The sequence below is a fragment of the Microcaecilia unicolor genome, chromosome 8 (assembly GCF_901765095.1).
Source record: "Microcaecilia unicolor chromosome 8, aMicUni1.1, whole genome shotgun sequence".
Taxonomy (NCBI): Eukaryota; Metazoa; Chordata; class Amphibia; order Gymnophiona; family Siphonopidae; genus Microcaecilia; species Microcaecilia unicolor.
Window position 1 is genome coordinate 240,074,096 of NC_044038.1, and position 24,889 is coordinate 240,098,984.

Sequence of the window (24,889 nt, forward strand, 5' to 3'; positions counted from 1 at the left end):
GTAGCAACATTCCATGTAGAATCTCCAATGGTATTTATTTTACTGTGATAGTAATGCTTGAATGTTTTCACTTATATACACTGTCAGCTAGCACATTTGCTTATTTCCGATCTGAGGAAGAAGGGCAACCTTCGAAAGCTAATCAAGAAATGTATTAAGTTATGTCCAATAAAAAAGGTATCATCTTATTTTCTTTTCCATGTTTTATTTGGTTTGATTTCTATTGATGAGCTGAAGGTTGTCACTGACAAGTTTCACTAAAGGAAAAGCCGCACTGATGAATTGTGCTCTGTACCGTCTGTGCCACATGGCTCTGTCTCTCTCTCTCTCTCTTTCTCAGGAAGCAGCAGCAGCGCCCGCGCGAGCCGGCAAAACGCGAGGCAGCGGCAGAGCGGAGGGGAGGGGGCGGGCCCGGCATGCAAATGAAGTCATTTAAAGTGGCGCGCAGGCGCAGTGAGGCGAAATCGGGACTTAGTCTGTTACACAACTGTTCTCTGCCCTTATTCTGCCTCCCAGGCGCTGGCAGGCGGGCACCTTCCCTTCCAAAACAAGCAGCATTTTAACCCCCCCACCCCAGTTTTTAAATTTTAACCCCCCCCACCCCCGAGATTTTAAAAGTAGCAAAGTGTACGTCAGGCCAGAATGAGCGGGGATCAGCCGCACAACGATTCCCAGGTAGGCTCCCCCTCCCCTCCCCTCCCCCCACTCGATTGCATTTGTTTAATTATTATTCTTTTTATTTCTAATCCGAAGGGGGGGAAACGATCAGTGTCTGGAATTGTAGCACAATATGGTGCTGGGGGGGGGGGGGAGGGGGGTCGTCGTCGTCTATAGATGTGAAGTAAATGAAAAAGATGGAGGGGAACCGGGTGGGGGGGGGGGGAGGGGGGGGGAGGGTGGCACCGGGGCCCCCCAGGCCTGACGCTCATTTCTCTCTCTCTCTCTCTCCCGCAGATTAAGGTGGATTTCCGAGCTAACGGTGAGTACTTTGCCGGGCCTGAGGCCTAGTCTGGCCGTGGGAGGCCTCGGCCGGGAGAAGGAGGGGGGGGAGGCTGGGCCCTGGTGGTGGTGGGGGGAGACCTCGGTGTCTGCGCCATTTTCTTTTCTCTCCGAGCTCGAGAAGAACCTCCTCCTCCTCCTCCTCCCGGGCCCCGCTCGTCGCTTCTCCTTCTTCCTCATTTCTGTGTCGCCTGCTTTGTGTTCAGGAGGCCACCGATTCGCAGCATTTCTCAGTCAGGCCTCTCTTCATTCACCCCCCCAAAAGGAGCTTTGCAAAGTTGGGCTCTTCCCCCCCCCCATGCGAAAGGCCACTATGGCACCTTTGCTAATTGTGTAAGAGCCCTTTTTTTTTTCTCTTTTGTCTGCTGCTTTTTCCTCCCATAATATAATGAATGTTGGGCTTTGCAAGCAGGAGTTCATTTTCACAGATCTCATGTTAGTTAAGGCTCAGATGATAAAGCAATGCAACCCCCCCCCCCCCCCACCACCACCACCACCGAAGTTTAATGTTCCTTACAATTTTAACTTACTGTACTCAAACGTCCTTATAAAAAACGATACTGCTGCTACGTTTATAGTTTCTGACGACCACAACTAGTCACTGATCTGGTTTTTAAAGGGATGTGAAGGGGGAAGAATGTTTATACATGCTGGCTGTTGGTGCTTTTTTTTAAAGTAAGATCTCTTTGGTGGTGGTGGGGATGGATGATGTTGGACTTGGCTGTGTTTTGATGGGATTGGAGGCACACTCTGCATAGCTCTCTGCTCAGGGTTCCCGGTTATGTGTAACTTTGTAGTTCTCAGCACTTCAGACTTGCACCTTCCTGTTGACAGCTTTTTACACCATATTGCTTGGAAGCCTGTTACCCATCCTGGTGTAAGAATGGTAGAGAACAAGAGAAGATGAGTGTTTTATGGTATAGCTTGGGGGGGAAGGAGATATTCCTTTTATTGCACATTTAAGTTCACTGAACCATAGTGAAGTGGTCAGTTCCTAAGAAAGATTTTCCAGCTGTGAGCTCATCTTTGATTGGGTGGAGTGTATATGTTGTAATTATAGTTCTTCCTGTTGCTTCAGACCTGTATAACCAGGTGACATACTGAAGTCAGAATAAGTGTCCTGAGCCTGGAAGATATGAGAATGTCATAAATATAGTGAAACAGAAGCTAATATCATTCATGCATTGATTATAGGTGCATACATTATGCAGCTACTGAAGCTGCTCATTGATTGGCTGGCGTAGACCCTGTGCTCTCATTAACCACCCATTTCTCTAGTGCCTCACCCTGACAGAGCATGACATTATAAAACCGTGTGTCAAGAGGGAAATATTTTAATCTTGTAAACTGTATCATTAAAATTAAATTTTTGAAGGATTTTACATTTAAAAAAAAATGTATTTTCATTTCACTTGTGTGTGAAGATTAAATTGTAAGGTAAAGACAAAAGAGTCCCTAGAAAATTGTTGAAACAAAATATTAGCAATCAAAGAATTACCAAAAAGAATTTGAAGGGATTCAGAAAATGTATGTTTGGATTAGCTTGTTTCAGTCGTGTGGTTTTCAGGAGGAGTGCAGGTATTACTTTTAATTGTGATCATTATCCATAAAAATAATTTTTGCAAGTATAGTTGAAAAACTACAATATCTAATTCATAAATATTCTTAATTTTACTTATTTTACACATTTGTTGTACAAAAGTAACATCTGGCCTGACTGAACTGTTTGAAAATATTTTGACTAAATATTGGCCTAAGGATCTTTTTGCATTTATCAATTAATTTTTTTTACCATGGCCTTTCCTAGTTCTGTACATTATTCTGTGCATTATTTGGTGTCTGTTGTCAGGTCATGCCTGCTTGTCTCACTGTTATTGGGTGGTAAAAAAACATTTTAAAAATGTTTTATGTTTCACGTGATAACTTCCAGATCAGTGTGCAGATTTCTGCTTTCTTGGCACAAATCTAGACTTTCGTGTTCAATTCTGAGACTACTGGTGTTAAAAGTCGACATTTAGGAATTTTATAGAATATCTAAATAAATGGCAGATGACGTTTAATGTGAGCAAATGCAAAGTGATGCATGCGGTAAAGAGGAACCCGAATTATAGCTACGTCATGCAAGGTTCCACGTTAGGAGTCACAGACCAAGAAAGGGAGCTAGGTGTCATCGTTGATACGTTGAAACCTTCCGCTCAGTGTGCTGCTGCGGCTAAATTCTGGTCGCCGCATCTCAAAAAAAGATATTGTGGAATTAGAAAAGGTGCAGAGAAGGGTGACGAAAATGCTAAAGGGGATGGGACGACTTCCCTATGAGGAAAGGCTAAAGCGGCTAGGGCTCTTCAGCTTGGAGAAAAGGCGGCTGAGGTGAGATATGATAGAGGTCTATAAAATAATGAGTGGAGTTGAACGGGTAGATGTGAAGCGTCTGTTCACGCTTTCCAAAAGTACTAGGACTAGTGGGCATGCGATGAAACTACAATGTAGTAAATTTAAAACGAATTGGAGAAAATGTTTCTTCACTTAACGTGCAATTAAACTCTGGAATTCGTTGCCAGAGAATGTGGTAAAGGCGGTTAGCTTAGCGGAGTTTAAAAAAGGTTTGGGCGGCTTCCTAAAGGAAAAGTCCATAGACCGTTATTAAATGGACTTGGGGAAAATCCACTATTTCTGGGATAAGCAGTATAAAATGTTTTGTACATTTTTGGGATCTTGCCGGGTATTTGTGACCTGGATTGGCCACTGTTGGAAACAGGATGCTGGGCTCGATGGACCTTTGGTCTTTCCCAGTATGGCAATACTTATGTACTTATATCAAAAATCTACACGCATTGGTGGTTTCTCTGGAAAATGTTTACTAAATTACAAACAAGTATGGGAAAATGTACGTTTTAAATAGTTCCTCTTTCACATCTTTAAACAGCAATGTACTGTGGTGTCAAGTGTGAGCATCTGGTAATTGCCAAACACAGTACACATTATAATTTTACAAAGTGGCACTGACATTAGCTGCACACTGAATTCGAAGCAGCCTATTAAATTCCCTTGGACTTCTTCACATTCAGCAGACGCTAATCGGTAGCGCCGCTTTGTAAAAGGGGCCCTGTATAAGTTCCTATGTTGAGTCTCTTAGGTTTAGTAAGAGAGGGTCAAGATTGTAACCTTTGATCTGGAAGTGGAAGAGGGGGAATAGGAAGCTATGGCTTACAGGTTTCAGCTTGAGTAAAGTGGTATAGTAGCTGTATTATTCCACCTTTTAAAGGTAGTAAATAGAAATAAAACGGAAAAGAAAATAAGATATTTTTATTGGACTAACAGTACATTTTTTGATTAGCTTTCAAAGGTAACCCTTCAGTTCAGAAATGAGTAAAAATTGACAAATATCAGAATATGTAAGTGAAACACAAAAGCTTTCCAAGGACAGTATCACAGGAAGAGAGTGGGGTGGGTAAGATGAGAAGACAGGGAGAGATGGATGGCTGATAAGAGGGTGACAAAACAGTAGAAGTTTTATGGTTTATAGTGGGATACAAAACCCAGATCTTTAAGTCCTGCCTGGTATGTGTCAAAATATTTCATCATTTTGACTCCAAAGGTCTTAAGTTCCTAGATTGTCTTAAAAATTTCCTTGTAGTATTCTCACCATAAAATCATTGTAAATACTGCCCCATTGTGATGTTTAATATTAATGTCTATGTAAACTGAGTCTCATCTTTAGCATCTGGCTTGTTTCTCCAATATAGCATCCTTCTTCATACTTTTTGCACTGAATGATATGATCCCCTTTGCTGAATCTTTTTCCCATGTGGGTGACTGTGTGATCCTGTGAAGCGTGTTGGCACAGTTTGCAGCTTGGTACATTGCAGGGACCTGTGCCATTCTCTTCTTTTTGAGCTTGTATTGGAAACTTGCTTTTCACTTTTTGTGTTTCGAATAAGGTGGCTGTTGGAAGGCAGCACTGGTGGAGCTGGGAATATCTCTCTCAGTAATTCATCCTCCTGGAGTAGGGGCTGTAGATCTTTTATGATTCTTAATTTTTCTAGCACTGGATTGTATGTTGCTACAAAGGGGATTTTCTCTGTGTATTTTAAGAGAAGAGGCAGTATTCTTGGAGATTATTTTGGGGTTGTAGCCTTTTTGTTTGAGGGATCCAGAGGCCGATCAGCTGTAGATAGTTACAGGAAAGATGAGTAATACTAGTTTCGAAGTATAAGTCTAGTTTACTTATGGACACATGATGATTAATAAATTACATTTATATAGTCATGAACTTGGAGTACTTTGAGTGATTTATTAAATGTTAACTGCCAGACTCCCGACCATTCTTCTAACATTCGGAAATCCCTTCTCATTGTTTCTACTCCCTCCAGAGTATCCACTCTAGTGGCTATTTTTGTGTCATCCGCAAAAAGGCAAACCTTTCCTTCCACAACCCTTCAGCAATGTCTCCCACAAATATATTAAACAGGCCCCAGCACCGTCCCCTGAGGAACTCCGCTGCTTAACTTCCTTTTCTCCGAGCGGATTCCATTTACTACCCTCTTCCACCTTTCGGTCAACCAGTTTGCTATCCAGTTCACCACTTTCGGTCCAAAGTTGAGCCCTTTCGGCTTATTCACGAGTCTTCTGTGGGGGACCGTATCAAAGGCTTTGCTGAAATCCAAGTAGATTACATCTAGCGCATCCATTTCTTTTGTCACCCAGTCAAAGAAGGCAATGAGAATCTTTTGGCAGGATTTTCCTTTGGTAAAGCCATGTTGCCTCAGGTCCTGTAACCCGTTGTCTTCTAGAAAGTTAACTATCCTTTCTTTCAGCAGCGACTCCATTACTTTTCCTACCACCGACGTGAGACTTACTGATCTGTAGTTTCCCACTTCTTCCCTGTCACCACCTTTGTGAAGAGGGACCACATCCGCTCGTCTCCAATCTCGCGGAACCTCTCCCGTCTCTAAAGATCTATTAAATCTTTAAGAGGTCCCGCCAGGACCTCTCTGAGCTCCTTCAGTATCCTGGAATGTATCCCATCTGGCCCCATAGCTTTGTCCGCCTTCAGATTCTCAAGCTGTTTATAAACTCTTTCTTTTGTAAACGGCGCAATATCCACTCCATTCCCAGATGTTCCCTCAGCAGCCGACCGCGATTTTCCTCCGTGATCACCGAAGAGAAGTAATTGTTTAACATGTTTGCTTTATCCATTGCTATCCACATAGCCGCTCATTATCTTTCAGTCTTGCAATTCCATTCCTATCTTTTCTCCAATATATCTGAAAAAAGGTCTTGTCACCTCTCTTTACGTCTTTAGCTGGCGCTTTCGCTAGCCGTATTTCCCTCTTCGCTTTTTTGAGTTTAATCCGATAATGTTTTCCATGATCCTCTCATTGCGTTCTTTTGTATTTCTTGAACAAAGCCTCTTTTGCTCTTATTTTTTCAGCTACTTGTTTGGGGAACCATGTAGGCTTCCTGCTTCTCTTGTTTTTGTTTACTTTCCTCACATAAAAGATCGGCCGCCATATTTATAGCAGCCTTTAGCTTTGACCACTGATTTTCCACCCTAACAACTCCTCCTTCAGGTATTCCCCCATTTTTATCAGCTTGAACTGCAGGACCTGGGTAGTTACTGTGCAAGGAACCCTCCATCCTGGACCCTGCAGGTGGCCGAACACCCCCACTTGAGAGCTGATCTTGGTGAGGGCTCCTTACTAGCACAGAAAAGCAGAGGGCAGCACAAGCACGACAATCCATGGGAGGGAGAAGCAGAGAGACTCTGGTGATATTAGGAAGCAAGGGCACAGTTCAGTTCCTTTCAAAATACCAACCTGACTGCTATTCCGAGAGGCCACCTTCATGCAATGACAGCTCCTGACCTCCTGTAAAAATTTCCACTCAAAAGGTAGGGGTTGCTTCTGTGCATTGCTCAACATGCACATTTGAATAACGATCAGTTCATTGAAATAAATTACTATGCCCTTCTCATTGTCTGCTACCGCAGACGTTAAAAGGTTGCAGAGCCCCTCTGTGCATCTCCCGTTGAATAACTTGCTCATTAGATCTGCTGGAACCAGTCACTACTATTACTACTATTTAGCATTTCTATAGCGCTACAAGGCATACGCAGCGCTGTACAAACATAGAAGAAAGACAGTCCCTGCTCAAAGAGCTTACAATCTAATAGACAAAAAATAAATAAAGTAAGCAAATCAAATCAATTAATGTGAACGGGAAGGAAGAGAGGAGGGTAGGTGGAGGCGAGTGGTTACAAGTGGTTACGAGTCAAAAGCAATGTTAAAGAGGTGGGTTTTCAGTCTAGATTTAAAGGTGGCCAAGGATGGGGCAAGACGTAGGGGCTCAGGAAGTTTATTCCAGGCGTAGGGTGCAGCGAGATAGAAGGCGCGAAGTCTGGAGTTGGCAGTAGTGGAGAAGGGAACAGATAAGAAGGATTTATCCATGGAGCGGAGTGCACGGGAAGGGGTGTAGGGAAGGACGAGTGTGGAGAGATACTGGGGAGCAGCATAGTGAATACATTTATAGGTTAGTAGAAGAAGTTTGAACAGGATGCGAAAACGGATAGGGAGCCAGTGAAGGGTCTTGAGGAGAGGGGTAGTATGAGTAAAGCGACCCTGGCGGAAGATGAGACGGGCAGCAGAGTTTTGAACCGACTGGAGAGGGGAGAGGTGACTAAGTGGGAGGCCAGCAAGAAGCAGATTGCAGTAGTCTAAACGAGAGGTGACAAGGGTGTGGATGAGGGTTTTGGTAGAGTGCTCGGAAAGAAAGGGGCGGATTTTACGGATGTTGTAAAGAAAGAAACGACAGGTCTTGGCGGTCTGCTGGATATGAGCAGAGAAGGAGAGAGAAGAGTCAAAGATGACCCCAAGGTTTCGAGCTGAGGAGACAGGGAGAATGAGAGAGCCATCAACAGAAATAGAAAACGGGGGGAGCGGGGAGGTGGGTTTGGGGGGGAAAATGAGAAGCTCGGTTTTGGTCATATTTAATTTCAGGTGGCGTTGAGACATCCAGGCAGCAATGTCAGACAAGCACGCTGAAACTTTGGTTTGGATGCAAGGTGAGATATCAGGGGTAGAAAGGTAGATTTGGGAGTCATCAGCATAGAGGTGGTAGGAAAAGCCATGGGATGAGATTAATGAACCAAGGGAAGAAGTGTAGATAGAAAAGAGGAGGGGACCAAGAACAGAACCCTGAGGTACACCGACAGGCAGAGGGATAGAAGTAGAAGAGGATCCACCAGAGTGAACACTAAAGGTGCGGAGGGAGAGGTAGGAAGAGAACCAGGAAAGGACAGAGCCCTGGAATCCAGTCAAAAAAAGCATGTTGCTGCCCCAGTAAGTGTTGTGCATCGGGGCCCCAGTCAGGATTTTGAGGTGTTTCTCTCTGGCTCTTGGGTCAGAGCAGATATGATGGTATCATGTGACTTGGCTGTGTATAATGGATTTTTTTTGTATGTGAAGGGTTGAAGCTGGAGTTGTGGAGGTAGCTGCATCTGTTTCAGCTTGAAATGTCTGAATAGAGTAACGCAATCTTAAATGTTGAGTATACAGACCAAAAGCTATGGAGTGATTTCAAAGGGTAGCATTTTTTTTTCTATAAGATAACTATTGTGCTATTACAGTACTCTGCAACAGGTTGGATTTTATCATGCTCTGGTTGTTTCTGGTTTTTCTACATTGAACCATTGATGTCATTTGCTGGGTAATATCTTCTGTTCATTATTTGCTTCTTTTTTTTTAAACTAGCTCTCAGCATTTTATGAAGGGAAAGTCTTTGTGCAGAAGGGAAGAGATTTGTGTTTGGGGAAAAAAGAGTGTGTGTGTATATATATATATATATATATATGTATGTGTGTAAGTAGGGGGAGGGATATTTGGGTGTTATGTTGGTGCTTTGTGTGTACATCTTTAACTGATCAGACCATTGGCTCTTTCTACTGTCCATGCTTTTAAAGCATTTTAATTATACAAATTTACCCATAGAATTTTCCGTTTACAAGGTTATCAATAGAAATCAAACAAAATAAAACATGGAAAAGAAAATAAGATGACACCTTTTTTATTGGACATAACTTAATACATTTCTTGATTAGCTTTCGAAGGTCGCCCTTCTTCGTCAGATCGGAAATAAGCTGACAGTGCTAGCTGACAGTGTATATAAGTGAAAACATTCAAGCATTACTATGACAGTCTGACAGGGTGGGAGGACATTTTACAACATTTTACAGGACCAGGACACTGTACCAGTGATTTCACAGTGAGAATCCTCAAAGGTAACTTTAAAACCATACAAGAACGTAAGACCTTTGAAGTCAGAATGATTGAATATTTTAACACCCAACAGAAAGGACTTAACAAGGATCTGGGGTTCCTAGCGCATTATAAACCATAAAGCTCTATGTCTCTGTTGATCACCCCACCCCTCACCTATCCACACCCATCCTGTTAGAATATCAATGATATGCTTTGATGTCCCCATGCATACCTCCGACCCACCCCCATCCTCCCACCCTGTCAGACTGTCATAGTAATGCTTGAATGTTTTCACTTATATACACTGTCAGCTAGCACATTTGCTTATTTCCGATCTGAGGAAGAAGGACAACCTTCGAAAGCTAATCAAGAAATGTATTAAGTTATGTCCAATAAAAAAGGTATCATCTTATTTTCTTTTCCATGTTTTATTTTGTTTGATTTCTATTGATAACCTTAAGAGTGGACTAACACGGCTACCACACTCCTCCGTTTACAAGAAAACTACACACACAAGTTTATTGCTATCAGGCAGACAACTGCAAGGCACAAACGTAAATGGCATGTAGTTGCAATTAACAACAAAGGGCCGTTGCATGCTTCATCTGCTGTCACACTTGGATATGCAGAGATGATCTGCTCTCCTGCATTTCTTCTGTGAGAGAGCAGAACCTGGGCTGGATCCCAGGGCGCACACTGAGCCCAGCCAGTGCCAGGAGCCTGAAGTTTTCCAAAGAGACTCCTTGTGATCCTGGAGCTCTTGCTCCCCTTTCAGCTGGTCTTGGGTACAGCCAGGGTATGAATTTGAACCGGCTTATTTTCTTTCATTGTTAATGTTCTGATTCTCTTCCCGAGGCCTGCCTAACACTACCACTGCAGACGGCCCCTTACATGCTTGCTCCTTGCTGAGATGACTTGAAGCGTTGCACTATGAGAAAAATCCTCTCTTTACAGTCAGCAGCTCTCTCCAATCATTGTTCAGTGATTTTCTCAAATTGATTACAAATGGGGGTGGGGGTGTTATCAATGTGGGCTACCATTAAGATGGGTTATTGGTAACTAGGTTTCATTGCATAAAAAAAGGACCTGCGGTAAAATAGCTCATTTTAATGGTAAGCCACATTGATGAGTCCTCCCCCTCCCCCTTCTGAAATAGCTTGAAATCACTTTTTGGCAGTTAATATCTAATTATTCAAATGGAGAGGTTCAGCTGAAAGTGTGGTGACCCTGAAGGCAGTACAGAAAGTGAATATGGTGTGTTTCCTGTTCTGTCAGCTCTCAGCCTGTCTTATCCAGCTGCAATATGAGAAGGAGTAACAGACAGAAGAGGGAAATTTTAAAATGTGGTCCACTGTAGCTGAAGAGATGCAAATGACCAAGCTTGCTTCAGCACACTATTTATATCTTGCGTAAGTTGCATGGTTAGAGCTGTGTTTCAGAAACTTGGTTATGAATTTAAAACATATTTTTTTTCACAAATAGAAAGTGCCTTCCGATTAGATTAAGATGGGTAGTTTAGTAGGAAACATCTTACCTGATTGAAAGGGGTTTATGTAACATTTGTTTTTGAAATAACTGTCTTTGAATTATAAAGTGAATGCTAAACCAGATAGTCTGTAATAGGCCTGGCAGTTTTCACCCTCTGGGGCCAGTATCCCTAACACAGGTGTAAAGAAATTTTGTGCCCCAGTGCTGCAACCAAGTATTATGCAAATAAATTGCACAAAAACTGTGCACCAACAGGGGAGAGCATGCCAGAAGCATTTGCACATGGATCTTCGCTAGCAGCAGCTATTATTTTGCACAGAAAAATCGGGTCTGCATTAGTTCTGTGCACACACACCCAAACACATGCTGGAATGCTATTCTCCATATAAATATTTTTATTTATTTATTGCATTTGTATCCCACATTTTCCGGCTCAATGTGGCTTACAGAGATCTGTTATGGCATTGTCATTTCAGGATATCATATACATTTATTGATGAGAGCAGATTAAGTAAAGGGAGAAGAAAGATTTAAGAGAATAGTAAAGAGGGTAAATGATCAAGTCTAGCATAGGTTGGTGAAGTGATTCAGTAGAGCTATGGGTTTTCTTTGTAGGCCTTGTTGAAGAGGTATGTCTTCAGAGGTTTATGAAAGTTGGTTATTTCGTCAATTGTTTTCAAGGCAGTCGGTAGTGCATTCCACAGCTGCGTGCTAGTGTAAGAGAAGGTAGTAGCATGTATCAGCTTGTATTTTAGTCCTTTACAGCTGGGGTAGTGTAGATTGAGAAATTTGCGTGATGATCTTTTGGCGTTTCTGGGAGGCAAGTCCACGAGGTTTAGCATGTAAATATTATAGGTATTGGAGAAATTGTAGCTGTGCACAGGGTTTTAACACGCATACATTGTGCACATGTGCTGAGTGCTGTTTCATGTATAAAATTCAATATTATTTGGTGGTGGTATGTCAGCTCACCCCCTCCCTTTCTTGACCCATTTCCTTCCATTTCGCCTTATATATCACCATTGCTAATGTGCTAATTTCATATTAAATCTATTACTTGAACATTCTTCCATGCTATTGTATGTTTTTGATCTGACGCTTATCATATTTCTGATCTACGCTGGGAAAAGACCAAAGGTCCATCAAGCCCAGCACTCCGTCTCCGACAGCGGCCAATCCAGGCCCCAAGAACCTGGCAAAACCCCCAAATTTAATAACAATCAATGGACTTTTCCTTCAGGAATCTGTCCAGACCCCCTTTAAACTCAGCAAGGCCAGCCTCAGTTACTACCTTCTTAAATGTTTATATTTTTAATACTGTTTCATGTTAGTCCTACTACCTAGGTTTCAAGTTGCTGTTTCCAACTTTATTTGGTCGTTTTACTATTGTTATGCTGCTAAATTTTATGTTAAACAGTATCTGCTCTAAACCACCTTGGGTGAATCTCTTCATAAAGGTGGTTAATGAATCCCAATAAATAAAATCTAAGTGGTTCACAGAATAAATAAATTAATAGCAGTACTTAGCATTGTGGTCTTTTTGTGCACTAGCTTTGATTTACCTTGACATTCAAATGTGTCATGTGCCAATATCAGGGCAGGTCTTGCACAATTAGCTCAATTTAACAAAGGCTGCCATGCTTCCCCTCAGTATTTCATAAGATGTGTTGTGTTGTCTTCGAGCACTGATCTTGATACTTGTGGCTAAGGCTGAAGAAAGTGTTTAATCAGACCACTGTGAAGGGATTCCAGTAGTTCTGCAGTTTACACAGATTTTGGCACCAGGGTTGGCTTTATAGTATCTTCTGTTGTGCATATTTTATTTATTTATTGCATTTGTATCCCACATTATCCCACCTCTTTGCAGGCTCAATGTGGCTTACAATACATCATGGGTACTGGAAATAGGAGTGCATATACATTAGGTTTACAGAAGATTTGTGTTACATGGTGGTGAGTTATATAATGGTGTTAAAGCAAAAGACATTATAAGACAGTGTTAGAAGTTCAGAAGATTATACATTTGCATGTTGATCTTTGTGATTAATCTTGTCGAAGAGATAGGTTTTTAATAGTTTTCGGAAATTGGTCAGTTCATAGATCGTTTTCAGGTTGCGTGGTAGAGCATTCCCCCTCATTCTATAATCTTTCGTGCACATTTTTGCACTCAGTTTGCAAAATTGCACTGTCAGGTTATGAGTAAGCAACTTTTTATTGAGCACTTCCAATAAATACACAAAAACAGTAGGTCACAATTCAAAACATATAAAACTGTGAAGGAAACCAAGTCATGAAATAGTGCTGTTTTATAAACTTACAGTTTCCATGGCGTCCCACAGATCAATCCAGAGACTTGTGAGCTGTGTCTCTCTACCAGCAAGTGGAGATAGAGAGAACCTCTGAGGTTTGCTATATGTGGACCAGTGCAGCCAGCTGAACCTCAGTATTCTCTCTATCTAGCAGGTGGAGGGACATCTCTATGCAGCTCTGGTTTGATCTGGCTACTGGTGTCCTTTGGGCCTAGTTTAGCACAGACAGGGGTTGAATGGCTGTTTGCAGCTTGTAGTGTACACCTGGTGGTGCCAGGTCCCTCCCAGTCTCCCCCTACCTTTCCTCCGTCGCCCGGGGCTGTTGGCCTGATTGGGTGTTTCCTTTCTGTCCTGACTTTAAAAAAAAATGGTAAGAGACTTTCTTTTTGTTTAATCATACGGAGGAACTAGACGTTCTGCCAAGTCAGTTTTGGGGGAGGCGTTTGTGGAGCATGTCAGTGCCTTCTGAGGCGGCTAAGCGCTGCTCCCAGTGTGGGGACTGGAGAGCATCATCGGGAGAGTGTGCTGCCTTCAGCCCGCAGCGGGTGTTCAGCGCGACAGGGGTTTCCCTCATCTGGTGAGTCGGAAGCGCGGGGGATAGTTTCAGCGGTTTCCTCGGGGCAGTTAGTGCAGCGCGCATTGGCAGGCACTATTTTTCCTCTCAGATGCAACCCGCTCCGCACGTGGCGGTTGATAGACAAGAGGCACAGTGCGCTTCTGTGGCACAGGCTCCGATGGAGAGAAGCGATGTACAGGGAGCAGGGGAGTCCCTTGCAGTTCCTTTCCTCTGGATTTTGTTTTATTTATGCATGGCTGTGGTTGCGGCATTGGGCTGCAGACGTGGCCTCTAAGTCACGTTTAGCAAGGCTTCCTTTTAGGGGAAAGCTTTTGTTTGGGACAGACATAAAACAGATTGTGAAGGACCTCGGTGACTCTAAGGGCCAGCGCCTCCCGGAGGACAGGTCCAAGTTTGTACGACCGGCGGGACCTAGACCTAAGTTTAGGGATACATGGCATTACCATCCAGGTCGCGGGTCCTCTTTTCAGAGAGCAAGGTCTTCTCAGAGGCCTCAGCCCTTTCAAGGTGACAGGCGGGCCTTCCTTTTCGGTAACAGAAACCAGCCCGCAGCCAGGTCCGCCCAGTGATGGGGCCCTGGTCCATATCCAGCCGGTTATTTGGGGGCAGACTATCCCTATTCCTGGTGGAGTGGACCAGGGTAACATCCGATAAATGGGTCTTGGAGGTTATCAGAGACGGCTACAAGTGAGAATTGGCTTGTCCGATAGTAGACTCTTTTCTGGAATCTTCTTGCAAATGTCCCACCAAGGTGCGGGCCATTCGACACACCCTCCTCAACTTACAACGGCTGGGTGCCAAAACAGGGCGGTTCTTGGTGACCCATCTTAGATCTCAAGTGCGTCAACAGGTCCTTACGGGTTCGGCTTTTCCGCATGGAAACCCTCCGATCAGTGATCACAGTGGTACAGCCAGGGGAGTTTTTGACCTCTCTCGATCTCAAATAGGCCTATTTACACATTCCAATCTGGCCTCCCCACAGGTGCTTTCTTCGCTTTGCAGTCCTTGGTTGTCATTTTCAATTCAAAGCGATGCCCTTCGGCCTAGCCACAGCGCCTCAGACCTTTTCCAGGGTCCTGGTAGTAGTGGCAGCCTATCTCAGGATTGAAGGGATTCAGGCCCATCCCTATCTAGATGACTGGCTTGTGCAAGCGTCTTCCTTCGAGGACAGTCTGTGGGCAACCGACGAAGTGGTCAGGTTGCTTCAGTCACTTGGTTGGGTGATCAACTTCCTGAAGTGCGGCCTAACGCCTTCCCAAACGCTGGAATACTTGGGGATGTGCTTCAATACCCGAACAGGGATAGTTTCTCTTCCTTCAGCTCGTGCATAGCGGTTACAGGCTCAGTTACAAGCGCTGTTTCGAACTTCGAACCCATGGGCTTGGGACTAGAGAGCTGCACGGGAACGGGGTTTACGGGAATCCCGCGGGATTTCCCGCGGGGATGGAATCAGCTCTGCGGGATTCCCGCGGGGACGGGGGCAGTTCCTGCGGGGTTCCCGCGGGGATGGAAGCAGTTCTGTGGTCTTCTCATAGAAGTGTAAGCTGCACCTGCACCAGCTGCTCATCTACCGAATACCAATTTCTTTGAGTGCTGTCTTCTTTAACAGCACAAATGTGGAAAGTCTTCCATTAAGGAGGTGGTAGAGTCAGAAATGATGACGGAATTCAAAAAGGCGTGGGATGAACACAGAGGATCTCTAATTAGAAAATGGAAGTTATATAAAACCTAACCTTAAATGGCTGCATGTGTGTGTGGATGTGTCAAGTGACGCTTAGATGGCGACTCTGGCTGTGATGAACTAGGACTGATACCTGGCAGACTTGTATGGTCTCTGTCTCATACATGGCAATCTGGTTTAGGATGGGCTGGAAAGGGCTTAGACAGCAACTTCAGTGGCTGGAACATGAGGACAGTGCTGGACAGACAAATGAGAAAACGAATAGACTGGAGTGGGCTTCAACGGCAACTCCAGTAGTTGGAACATAAGGATAGGGCCAGATAGACTTCTTTGGTCTTTGTTCCAGAAACACGAAAGAAAGACCATAATCAAGTATATAATATCACACTCGTTGATTTAATGATGAATTGATCATGAGTGTGACTATTGGCAGAGTGGATGGACCGTTCAGGTCTATTTGCTTTCACTTACTATGTTACTATTATTCCTCTTTGCTACCAGGCTGGTGCACAGACCTCAGCTCTGACACAGGCACGAGAATCAGGTGTCACCTCACCTACTGGCACTTGCATGTGGCGACCTCTCAGCACACAGTGCAAGTGAATCGGAGACAAGTCTTACATGTGCGCACCAGAGTGTTCCAACTTCCGTTCCTTCCTTGCCTACAGTGCTGTGGCTCAAATCCAGAGAGAGACTGAGGGACCTGACTGGAATTTTCTTTTATGTACCATTAAATTCTTACGGGGATGGGTGGGGATGGGTTAAATTCTTGTGGGGACGGGCGGGGACGGGTTGGGATGAGTTAAATTTTTGTGGGGATGGGTAAGATTCCAGCGGGGACGGGTGGGGACGGGTAAGATTCCAGCAGGGACGGGCGGGGATGGGTAAGATTTCTGTCCCCGTGCAACTCTCTACTTGGGATTATGTACAAATTCTAGGTTCAATGGCCTCCACCTTGGACGTGGTAAAGTGGGCCAGAGCTCACATGCGCCCCCTCCAGTGGCACCTTCTGAGCCGTTGGTCTCGGCTCTCGGAAGATTATGAGGTTCGGGTGCCATGTTCGGCCCATCTTCAAACAGTCATGCTCTGGTGGTTCATTCAAAAGAATCTGGTGTCGGGCATTCCTCTGGCAACCCCAGACTGGAAGATAGTGACCATGGATGTGTCCCTGTCTGGCTGGGGAGGCTCATTGCCTGCATCAGACGTCCCAGGGCGTTTGGACTTCGACGGAGGCGTCATAGTCCATCAACCGCTTGGTGATTCGTCTGGCCCTTCGGGAGTTTCCGTCTCTTCTTTACAGTTGCCCAGTTCGAGTTCTTTCAGACAATGCGATGGTGGTTGCCTACGTAAACCGTCAGGGGGGCACCAGGAGTGCACCCCTAGCGCGCGAGGCGGCTCTGATCTGCCGTTGGGTAAAGACTCCTCTTTCATGACAGCGACTCATAGCGGGGTCACAGAATGTGCAAGCGGACTTTCTCATTCGCCACCAGTTGGAGCCAGGGGAGTTGGCGCTCTCCCCTCTGGCCTTCGATCAGATAACTGCCCGTTGGGGGATGCCAGAAATGGACTTAATGGCCACCGCATTGAATGCTAAGATTCCCCGTTTCTTCAGCAGGGGACGAGAGCTGGGCTCAGAAGGCATCGATGCCCTTCTTCAACCTTGGCCCAGGGGCCTGCTGTATGCATTTTCCCTGTGGCCAATGGTGGGCAGGTTACTGACTCGCATTGCCAGTCATCCCGGTCGAGTGATCCTAGTGGCCCCGGATTGGCTCAGACGACCCAGGTAGGCAGATGGGATCAGGCTTCTGTTCGATCGTCCTTTTCTGCTACCGGCACAGGACGGTCTCCTGCAGGGGCCAGTCACGATGGAGGATCCCTCCCCCTTGGTCTTACGGCCTGGCCCTTGAAAGGACGAGGTTGAGAAGAAAAGGGTATGTGGACGCGGTTATCGCTACAATGCTGTAGGCTCAGAAAAGATCCACCTCAATAGCTTATGCTAGGGCAGGGGTAGGCAACTCCGGTCCTTGAGAGCCGCAGGCAGGTCAGGTTTTCAGGATATCCACAATGAATATGCAGGAGATAGATTTGCAAGCACTGCCTCCATGGTATGCAAATCTATCTCCTGTATATTCATTGTGGATATCCTGAAAACCTGACCTGCCTGCGGCTCTCGAGGACCAGAGTTGCCTACCCCTGTGCTAGGGTGTGACGTACCTTCGATTCGTGGTGTACGAGTTCGGGATTGTCAGTGGCTTCGGCTTCAGTATCTGTTATCCTCGCGTTTTTTCAGGAGGCTGTACAGAAATCACTCGTTGAGTTCTCTTAAGGTGCAGGTGGCAGCTCAGGCATGTTTTAGAGGCCGGCTTCAGGGGACGTCCATCGCCTCCCACCTGGATGTGGTTCGTTTCTTGAGGGGTGTAAATCGTTTACGCCCTCCTCACATGCCAGTTCTGCCATCCTGGAACCTTAATCTAGTTCTCAAAGCGCTTCAGCATCCTCCTTTTGAACCCTTATCGGGGATTACGATTAAGGATCTCACCTTGAAGGCGATTTTCCTAGTAGCCATTACTTCCGCTCGGAAAATTTCAGAGTTTCAGGCCCTTTCTCACAGAGACCCCTTCCTGCGTTCTACGGAGGCAGGGTTATCGATTAGTACAGTTCCTTCGTTTTTGCCCAAGGTGGGTTCTCGTTTCCACTTGGGGCAGCCCCTGCGTTTGCCGGCCTTCCGCCGGGAAGATTACCCTGAGCAATTCCGGGTTCTTCGCTGCCTCGATGTGAGACGGGCTTTTCTCAGGTATTTGGAGGTGATGAATTAATTTCGTCTTTTTGACCATCTCTTCGTCCTTTTTGGAGGCAGTAAGAAGGGTCATATGGCATCCAAGGACACCATAGCCCATTGGTTGCGGGAGGACTTCTTTTCGGCATACGTGGCATTGGGCAAGCAAGCCCCTTTGCAAGTTTGTGCTCATTCTACGCAAGCTCAATCTTCCTCCTATGCAGAGCCCGTGTGGTTTCTCAGGAAGATATCTGCAGGGCAGCTACATGGGCTTCGGTCCATACATTCACTCGTCATTATCGGGTGGATGTGGCAGCTCATCAAGATGCGGTGTTTGACTCGTTGGGGGTGTCCCCGCCCTACTTGTGGACTGCTTGGGTACATCCCACAAGTCTCTGGATTGATCTATGGGATGGCATGAAAGGAAAAATTAATTCTTACCTGATAATTTTCTTTCCATTAGTTCCAACAGATCAATCCAGAGGCCCCCCTGGGTTTACTGTCTGCTCTTTTGTTGCGGTTGTTTAGTTTTTTTCGGGCTCCGTTCTGAATGTTCCTTCGTTTGATTAAAAAACAAAATAAATAAATATAGACGAGGTGGAAGTATGTTGGGCAATTGGTCTGACAATGTCAGGAGAGTTTTCTATTGTTTCCATTCCACTTGTAACCTAGTCCTACATTTTGGTGATGACATTCAAATGCCCCCATTGTGTGTAAAATAGTGTATAGTGCACTGCATCACGAATTAGTGAATGTGGCCCTCTTAAACTATACTCGTTGAGGGGCCGATGCTCATTTAGATCCTGGTTGACAGTCACTCGCTAAGCGTCCATGTTTAAAAAAAAAAAGCTACAACTGCCTCATAGGCACCATCATACACATTTCACCAGCATAGTGCCTTAAGTGGCTTTCATACCTCAGGGGTTCATTGTTTAAATGTACATGTATGAAAGTTGTGCACAGCTTTTTTTTTTTTTTCCAGCTGTGGGTGCCATGGGTGTGCCTTCACATAAGTACATAAGTAATGCCATACTGGGAAAAGACCAAGGGTCCATCGAGCCCAGCATCCTGTCCACGACAGCGGCTAATCCAGGCCAAGGGCACCTGGCAAGCTTCCCAAACGTACAAACATTCTATACAATCAAGCCATTGTGACATCACTAATGAGGTTGGCTCTTATTGGTGGAATGAGCCACTATGACATCACAATAGGTTAAATCACTGCTCTATGTAATAAAAGTGAGCCAAGTAGAGGACATAAGTACATAAGTAATGCCACACTGGGAAAAGACCAAGGGTCCATCGAGCCCAGCATCCTGTCCACGACAGCGGCCAATCCAGGCCAAGGGCACCTGGCAAGCTTCCCAAACGTACAAACATTCTATACATGTTATTCCTGGAATTTTGGATTTTTCCAAGTCCGTTTAGTAGTGGTTTATGGACTTGTCCTTTAGGAATCCGTCCAACCCCTTTTTAAACTCTGCTAAGCTAACCGCCTTCACCACATTTTCCGGCAATGAATTCCAGAGTTTAATTACACGTTGGGTGAAGAAAAATTTTCTCCGATTTGTTTTAAATTTACTGCACTGTAGTTTCATTGCATGCCCCCTAGTCCTAGTATTTTTGGAAAGCGTGAACAGACACTTCACATCCACCTGTTCCACTCCACTCATTATTTTATATACCTCTATCATGTCTCCCCTCAGCCGTCTCTTCTCCAAGCTGTATAGCCCTAGCCTCCTTAGTCTTTCTTCATAGGGAAGTCGTCCCATCCCCGCTATCATTTTAGTCGCCCTTCGCTGCACCTTTTCCAATTCTACTATATCTTTCTTGAGATGCGGCGACCAGAATTAAACACAATACTCAAGGTGCGGTCGCACCATGGAGCGATACAACGGCATTATAACATCCTCACACCTGTTTTCCATACCTTTCCTGATAATACCCAACATTCTATTCGCTTTCTTAGCCGCAGCAGCACACTGAGCAGAAGGTTTCAGTGTGTTATCGACGACGACACCCAGATCCCTTTCTTGGTCCGTAACTCCTAACGTGGAACCTTGCATGACGTAGCTATAATTCGGGTTCTTTTTTCCCACATGCATCACCTTGCACTTGCTCACATTAAACATCATCTGCCATTTAGCTGCCCATGCTCCCATGCTTCAGCCTTTTTCACAGTGCTGTTACATGTGGGACACACGCACGTGGCATATTTAACACACATGTAAATACTATTAAAATATGGCAGACTGTTCCGCTGAGAAGTCGCCGTCATGCTACGACACCTCCAGACCTGGAAAATTTTGCACATTAAAGGTAGGCGCTTCTTTCTGTTTATCGCTTGGAAATGGCTGTTCATGACTCGGACTGCTCGTTTTAATACAGATTGGCTCATTCTAATACATTTGCATAGGATTATTGTTGGCTGCTACCGTGAACGGTAAGATTGATGCAGAACCCTTTTGTATATTACTCGCTGAATAACATGAACGCTAAACTGGCTGGAACCAGTCTAAATTGGATGTTGCTAGCATGATAAGCTTTGTGCATTGGCCCCTGAATGTCTGTATCGCTGATTTCAAATTATACTTATTTTGGGTATCTGTTGAGCTAGTTATGGACCATTTTAACATGTTATTAGTATTAAAAGCAAGTTTATGCAGTAACCTGCAGTAATTTTTCATTAGCTGGTTAGTTTAGTTAAATAGTTTTCTTTGAGCCATGTTAGTCCAGATTGTGGTTAAAGAGCTAATTCCTTAAAGTGAATTGATACACTATATATGCTAGGTAATTATAAAATATTAAATACCAAAGCAGAAAGCAAAGATGAACAGAAAAGAACACTGTTGAAGAATGGTATATTAACATCAAGTTTTCATTTGGCAAATAGCCAGTCAAGTGATAATGCTTGCTAGTGACAAAATTTTCAATTTTAGTCGGTTTCTGGTAGATTTTTTTTTCAATGTTTTTTTCAGTGTTTTGGAAAGTTTAGCAGATGTCATTGAAAATCACCCAGCTAAATTCTCAGAGATCAAGTAGGTTCAGATGTGAAAGAGGTACAGTTTGAATGGGTCTTTTTTTTTTTTTTTTTTCTAATGTGGGGTTTCTCAGAAGACCTGGTAGTGAGTGAGTCACAGTAAAATCCAAAGAACAAAGCAAAACACATTAGTGTTTGAATTAACTAAATGTAATGTGTTATATTTGAGTAGTCGATTAAATTATTTGCTATACTGGCTTTTGAGCTTTCCAGGTTGTAACAAACCAGTTTATAATGTGAAGGTTGTGAAAAAATGATTGGGATTCTGAGGTCATATTTGTGTTGTAGGGCTGTTAATTCTATTATACGTATATCCATATGTGGATGAAGAGACAACTACAGTGTCTGAACAGGTTGCGCTTATGCCTTACAAACGCTCACCTCGATTTTCTCATTAATGCATGCTTACCGCAAGATAAAATCCACTACCACGGTCTGCGCTCAGGCATCCCGCGGTAGTTTTGTGTACAGAAAATGGGAAATGCAGCCATCACGCTAATGATTCTGCAGGCCACTTTTTAGCACAGCCCCTTTGTAATTTATGATCAAGCTTGTATAGTATTAGAACATTTGACTTACTTCCTAGGTTGGCATTGCTGTTGGGGTGGGAAAACATTTTCAACTTCCTATTGTATTTTATTATACTGTAATTGAACTTGGTAAGCTGAGCAGATACAAAGCATCTGTATTTCTGCAATGCATGGTTCTGTTTTTGTAAGTTGACTTTCCTCATTACCAGAATGTGTAAGTGTGATTCTATTAAAATAGAACCACAGAGCGGTTTGTTGCCCAGCCTTGTTTAATTGTGGTGGCGGTTTTCTTGTGTAAAGGTAGTTCAGTCAATGCTGGCAAGAATGCCATTAACTGTTCTGGGATCTTACCAGATACTTGTGACCTGGATTGGCCACTGTTCAGGATACTGGACTTGATAAACCTTCGGTCTGTCTTAGTATAGTAGCGCTTATGTTCTTAAAATATATAAAATGAAGCTCTGATCCCATTGGTGTTTATTATTTGGATTTTATAGCTAAATAGTTAACTCATTTGGCTCTCTTTGTGGCATCTCTACCAGCAGACTATCACCAGTCATCTTGGGGAGAGTTTTCTTGATGTTCCCTTCCACCAATGCTGTCTTGGGGCTGGGGCAGATGGACCACGGTGTAACTGCAGGCTGTGTGTGGTTGCATCACCTGCCCAGATCAAAAGATTGAGTAACCTGCATAAGGCCCAAGGTGGATGGAGGATTGTGAACCATTTCTCACTGGACCCTACAAACATGAAGAGAATGGAAAAGAATAGGATTAGAGATATCTCAGCAGGGCTGGCAGATAGAAAAGTGAGAGCTAGATCTGCAGGGCTGTTATGGTAGGAGGCATTAGAAGTTTTGTCTCCCCGCAGTGTGGCTTCCTCTCATGATTTCCTGGCTGTATATGGATGAGAAGAGTTGGCTCCTGGTGGGACAGAAGACCACAGTAGCAGTACTTCTTTTATTCCTGAAGTTGATTGATTCATTCTGCTTATTGTAAGCACATATCCTATATAATAATTTGCTCTATGAACGTTCCATGAGGCTGCCTGCGACCGTGCCTCGCTTCTGGTTGGCTGTGCAGTGCTAGCCCAGGCAGCTTCATCGAACGTTCATGGAAAACCTACCGAGACTGCCGCCCTCCCGAAATTGCCAACCTACCTACCCCCCCCTCCTCCTCTTACCGGGGTCCCGGCGGCACCAGTGAAGGGCGAGCAGGACGCCGAGTCTTCTGCCTTTCCTTCTCTTCGCTGTCAGCTCTGACTCTGGTTCCACCCTTGCAGAAACAGGAAATGAGGGCAGGACCAGAGTCAGAGCTGACAGCGAAGAGAAGGGAGCAGACTCACCGAGCCTGCTCCCTCTTCACTGCTGCCGCTGGGACCCGGTAAGAGGGGGGAGGGGAGTAGAGGGGGGTTGGCGATTTTGGAGGGGGGGCGACGTGCACGTAGGGGGTGGGCGGGGGCCAGTGTCAGGGATGGGAGGGGTGCGGGTGGAGGCATCGCAAGGACGTGTGTGAGACTGAAATAGGGGGGGGGTCTGGAACTCTGGGAAGGAGGGAGGGGGGCCTGGAACTCGGAGGGGGAAGGGAGGGAGGGGGGTCTGGAAGGAGGAGGGGGAAGGGAAGGAGGAGGGGGGTCTGGAACTCGGAGGGAGGATGAGGAGGACTGGAACTTGGGGGGAGGGGATTGGGGGAGGGAGGGGGACTGGAACTCGGAGGACGGAAAGAGGGAAGGAGAGTGACAGAGGGAGGAGGGCCTGGAACTCAGAGAGGGGGAGGGGAGGAGGGGAATGCACCACCTGTAAAAAAAAGAAAAAAACAATCAGGCCCGTACAGAACACCTGTAAACTTATGGACAAAGTGGTGAGTTGCAGGGGAGTGGGAGAGGAGAGGAAGGACGGCATGGAAATTGGAGGGGAGGAAAGGGGGCCGGGGGACTTGGAGGGGACAGAGGGAAAGAGCGAGGGGGGGGGGGATAGCCTTGCTAGCGTCAGCTTCCTTTCATACAGAAACGGGCCTTTTTTACTAGTAGAATATATTTATGCATCAAAAAAATAGCCACTGTGGTGTAAAGGTGACGTGAAAAAGGCAGTAAAAGCCAAAAGGACATCCTAAAGTATGGATAGTAGATCTTAATGAGGAAAATATGTACGAGTAAAAGAGAGCCGGTGGTGGGAGGCGGGGCTAGTGCAGGGCAGACTTCTACGGTCTGTGCCCTGAAAAAGACAGATACAAATCAAGGTAAGGTATACACAAAAAGTAGCACATATGAGTTATATTGTTGGGCAGATTGGATGGACCGTGCAGGTCTTTTTCTACCATCATCTACTATGTTACTATGTAGTAGTAAGGCAGGCCAAGTGAGCTTCTAGCATTAGTTTGTGTCTCCACAGCAAGATTCAAATATATGCAAAATAAAAAGCCCATGGGGAGTCAGTTGGACCAGTATCTAACCAAGGAGTAGGTGGAGTGCTTAGGGAAGCCGATCAGAGTTTAGTGCTCAATTTTGTGGGCATGCAGATGGTGATTGCCTTCATCTACCTTGGACCTTATGCAGGTTACTTGATCTTTTGACACCAGTACATATAGCACATTAAAATCAAGGGTAATGAGGCAATTTGCAGTTCCGCCCAGATGCAGAGGAGTGCGCAGAAGACTGAAAGGCCAAGCACAACCGGGGCTTTAAAGTTGTCTGGGGATACCTACATGCCTCTTTGTTCTCTTTCCTGCCAGCACATAAGACCAGCAACTTTGATTCCACAAAGAGCAAAGTGAACAGAGGTTTGCTCATTCTTTGTTCACATGGTTCTGCTTTAGCAGCAACTTGAGCTGTGCAGACGTCTGAGCACAAAAAATATTGAATCAGTTCCTAGAGTTGAGCCTGACGTCGGTGTCGGGCAAAATGGTAGAGACTATTATAAAGAACAAAATTACAGTGCATATTCAAAAACATGGATTAATGAGACAAAGCCAACATGGAGTATTTGAAGGGGTGAATAAGCATGTGGATAAAGGTGAGCCGGTCAATATTGTGTATGTGGATTTTCAAAAGGCTTTTGACAAAGTACCTCATGAAAGACTCCTGAGGAAATTAGAAAGTCACGGGATAGGAGGTAATATCCTATTGTGGATTAAAAACTGGTTAAAAAAATAGAAAAAAAGAGAGTAGGGTTAAATGATCAGTATTCTCAATGGAGAAGGGTAGATAGAGGGGTTCCCTAGGGGTCTGAGCTGGGACTG

The 24,889-nt window shown here is 44.8% G+C and overlaps 1 protein-coding gene across 1 annotated transcript in view; it reads left to right on the forward strand.

The window, feature by feature from the left end:
• Positions 1–527: 527 nt before the first annotated feature.
• The window catches only part of TOP1 (DNA topoisomerase I), a 148,646-nt gene continuing 124,284 nt past the window's right edge, over positions 528–24,889 (forward strand). Inside the window, exons 1-2 of the mRNA XM_030213569.1 lie at positions 528–675; positions 955–979. Coding sequence (XP_030069429.1) covers positions 643–675; positions 955–979 — 58 coding nt within the window. The 5' untranslated portion in view covers positions 528–642. The remainder of the gene's footprint in view (positions 676–954; positions 980–24,889) is intronic.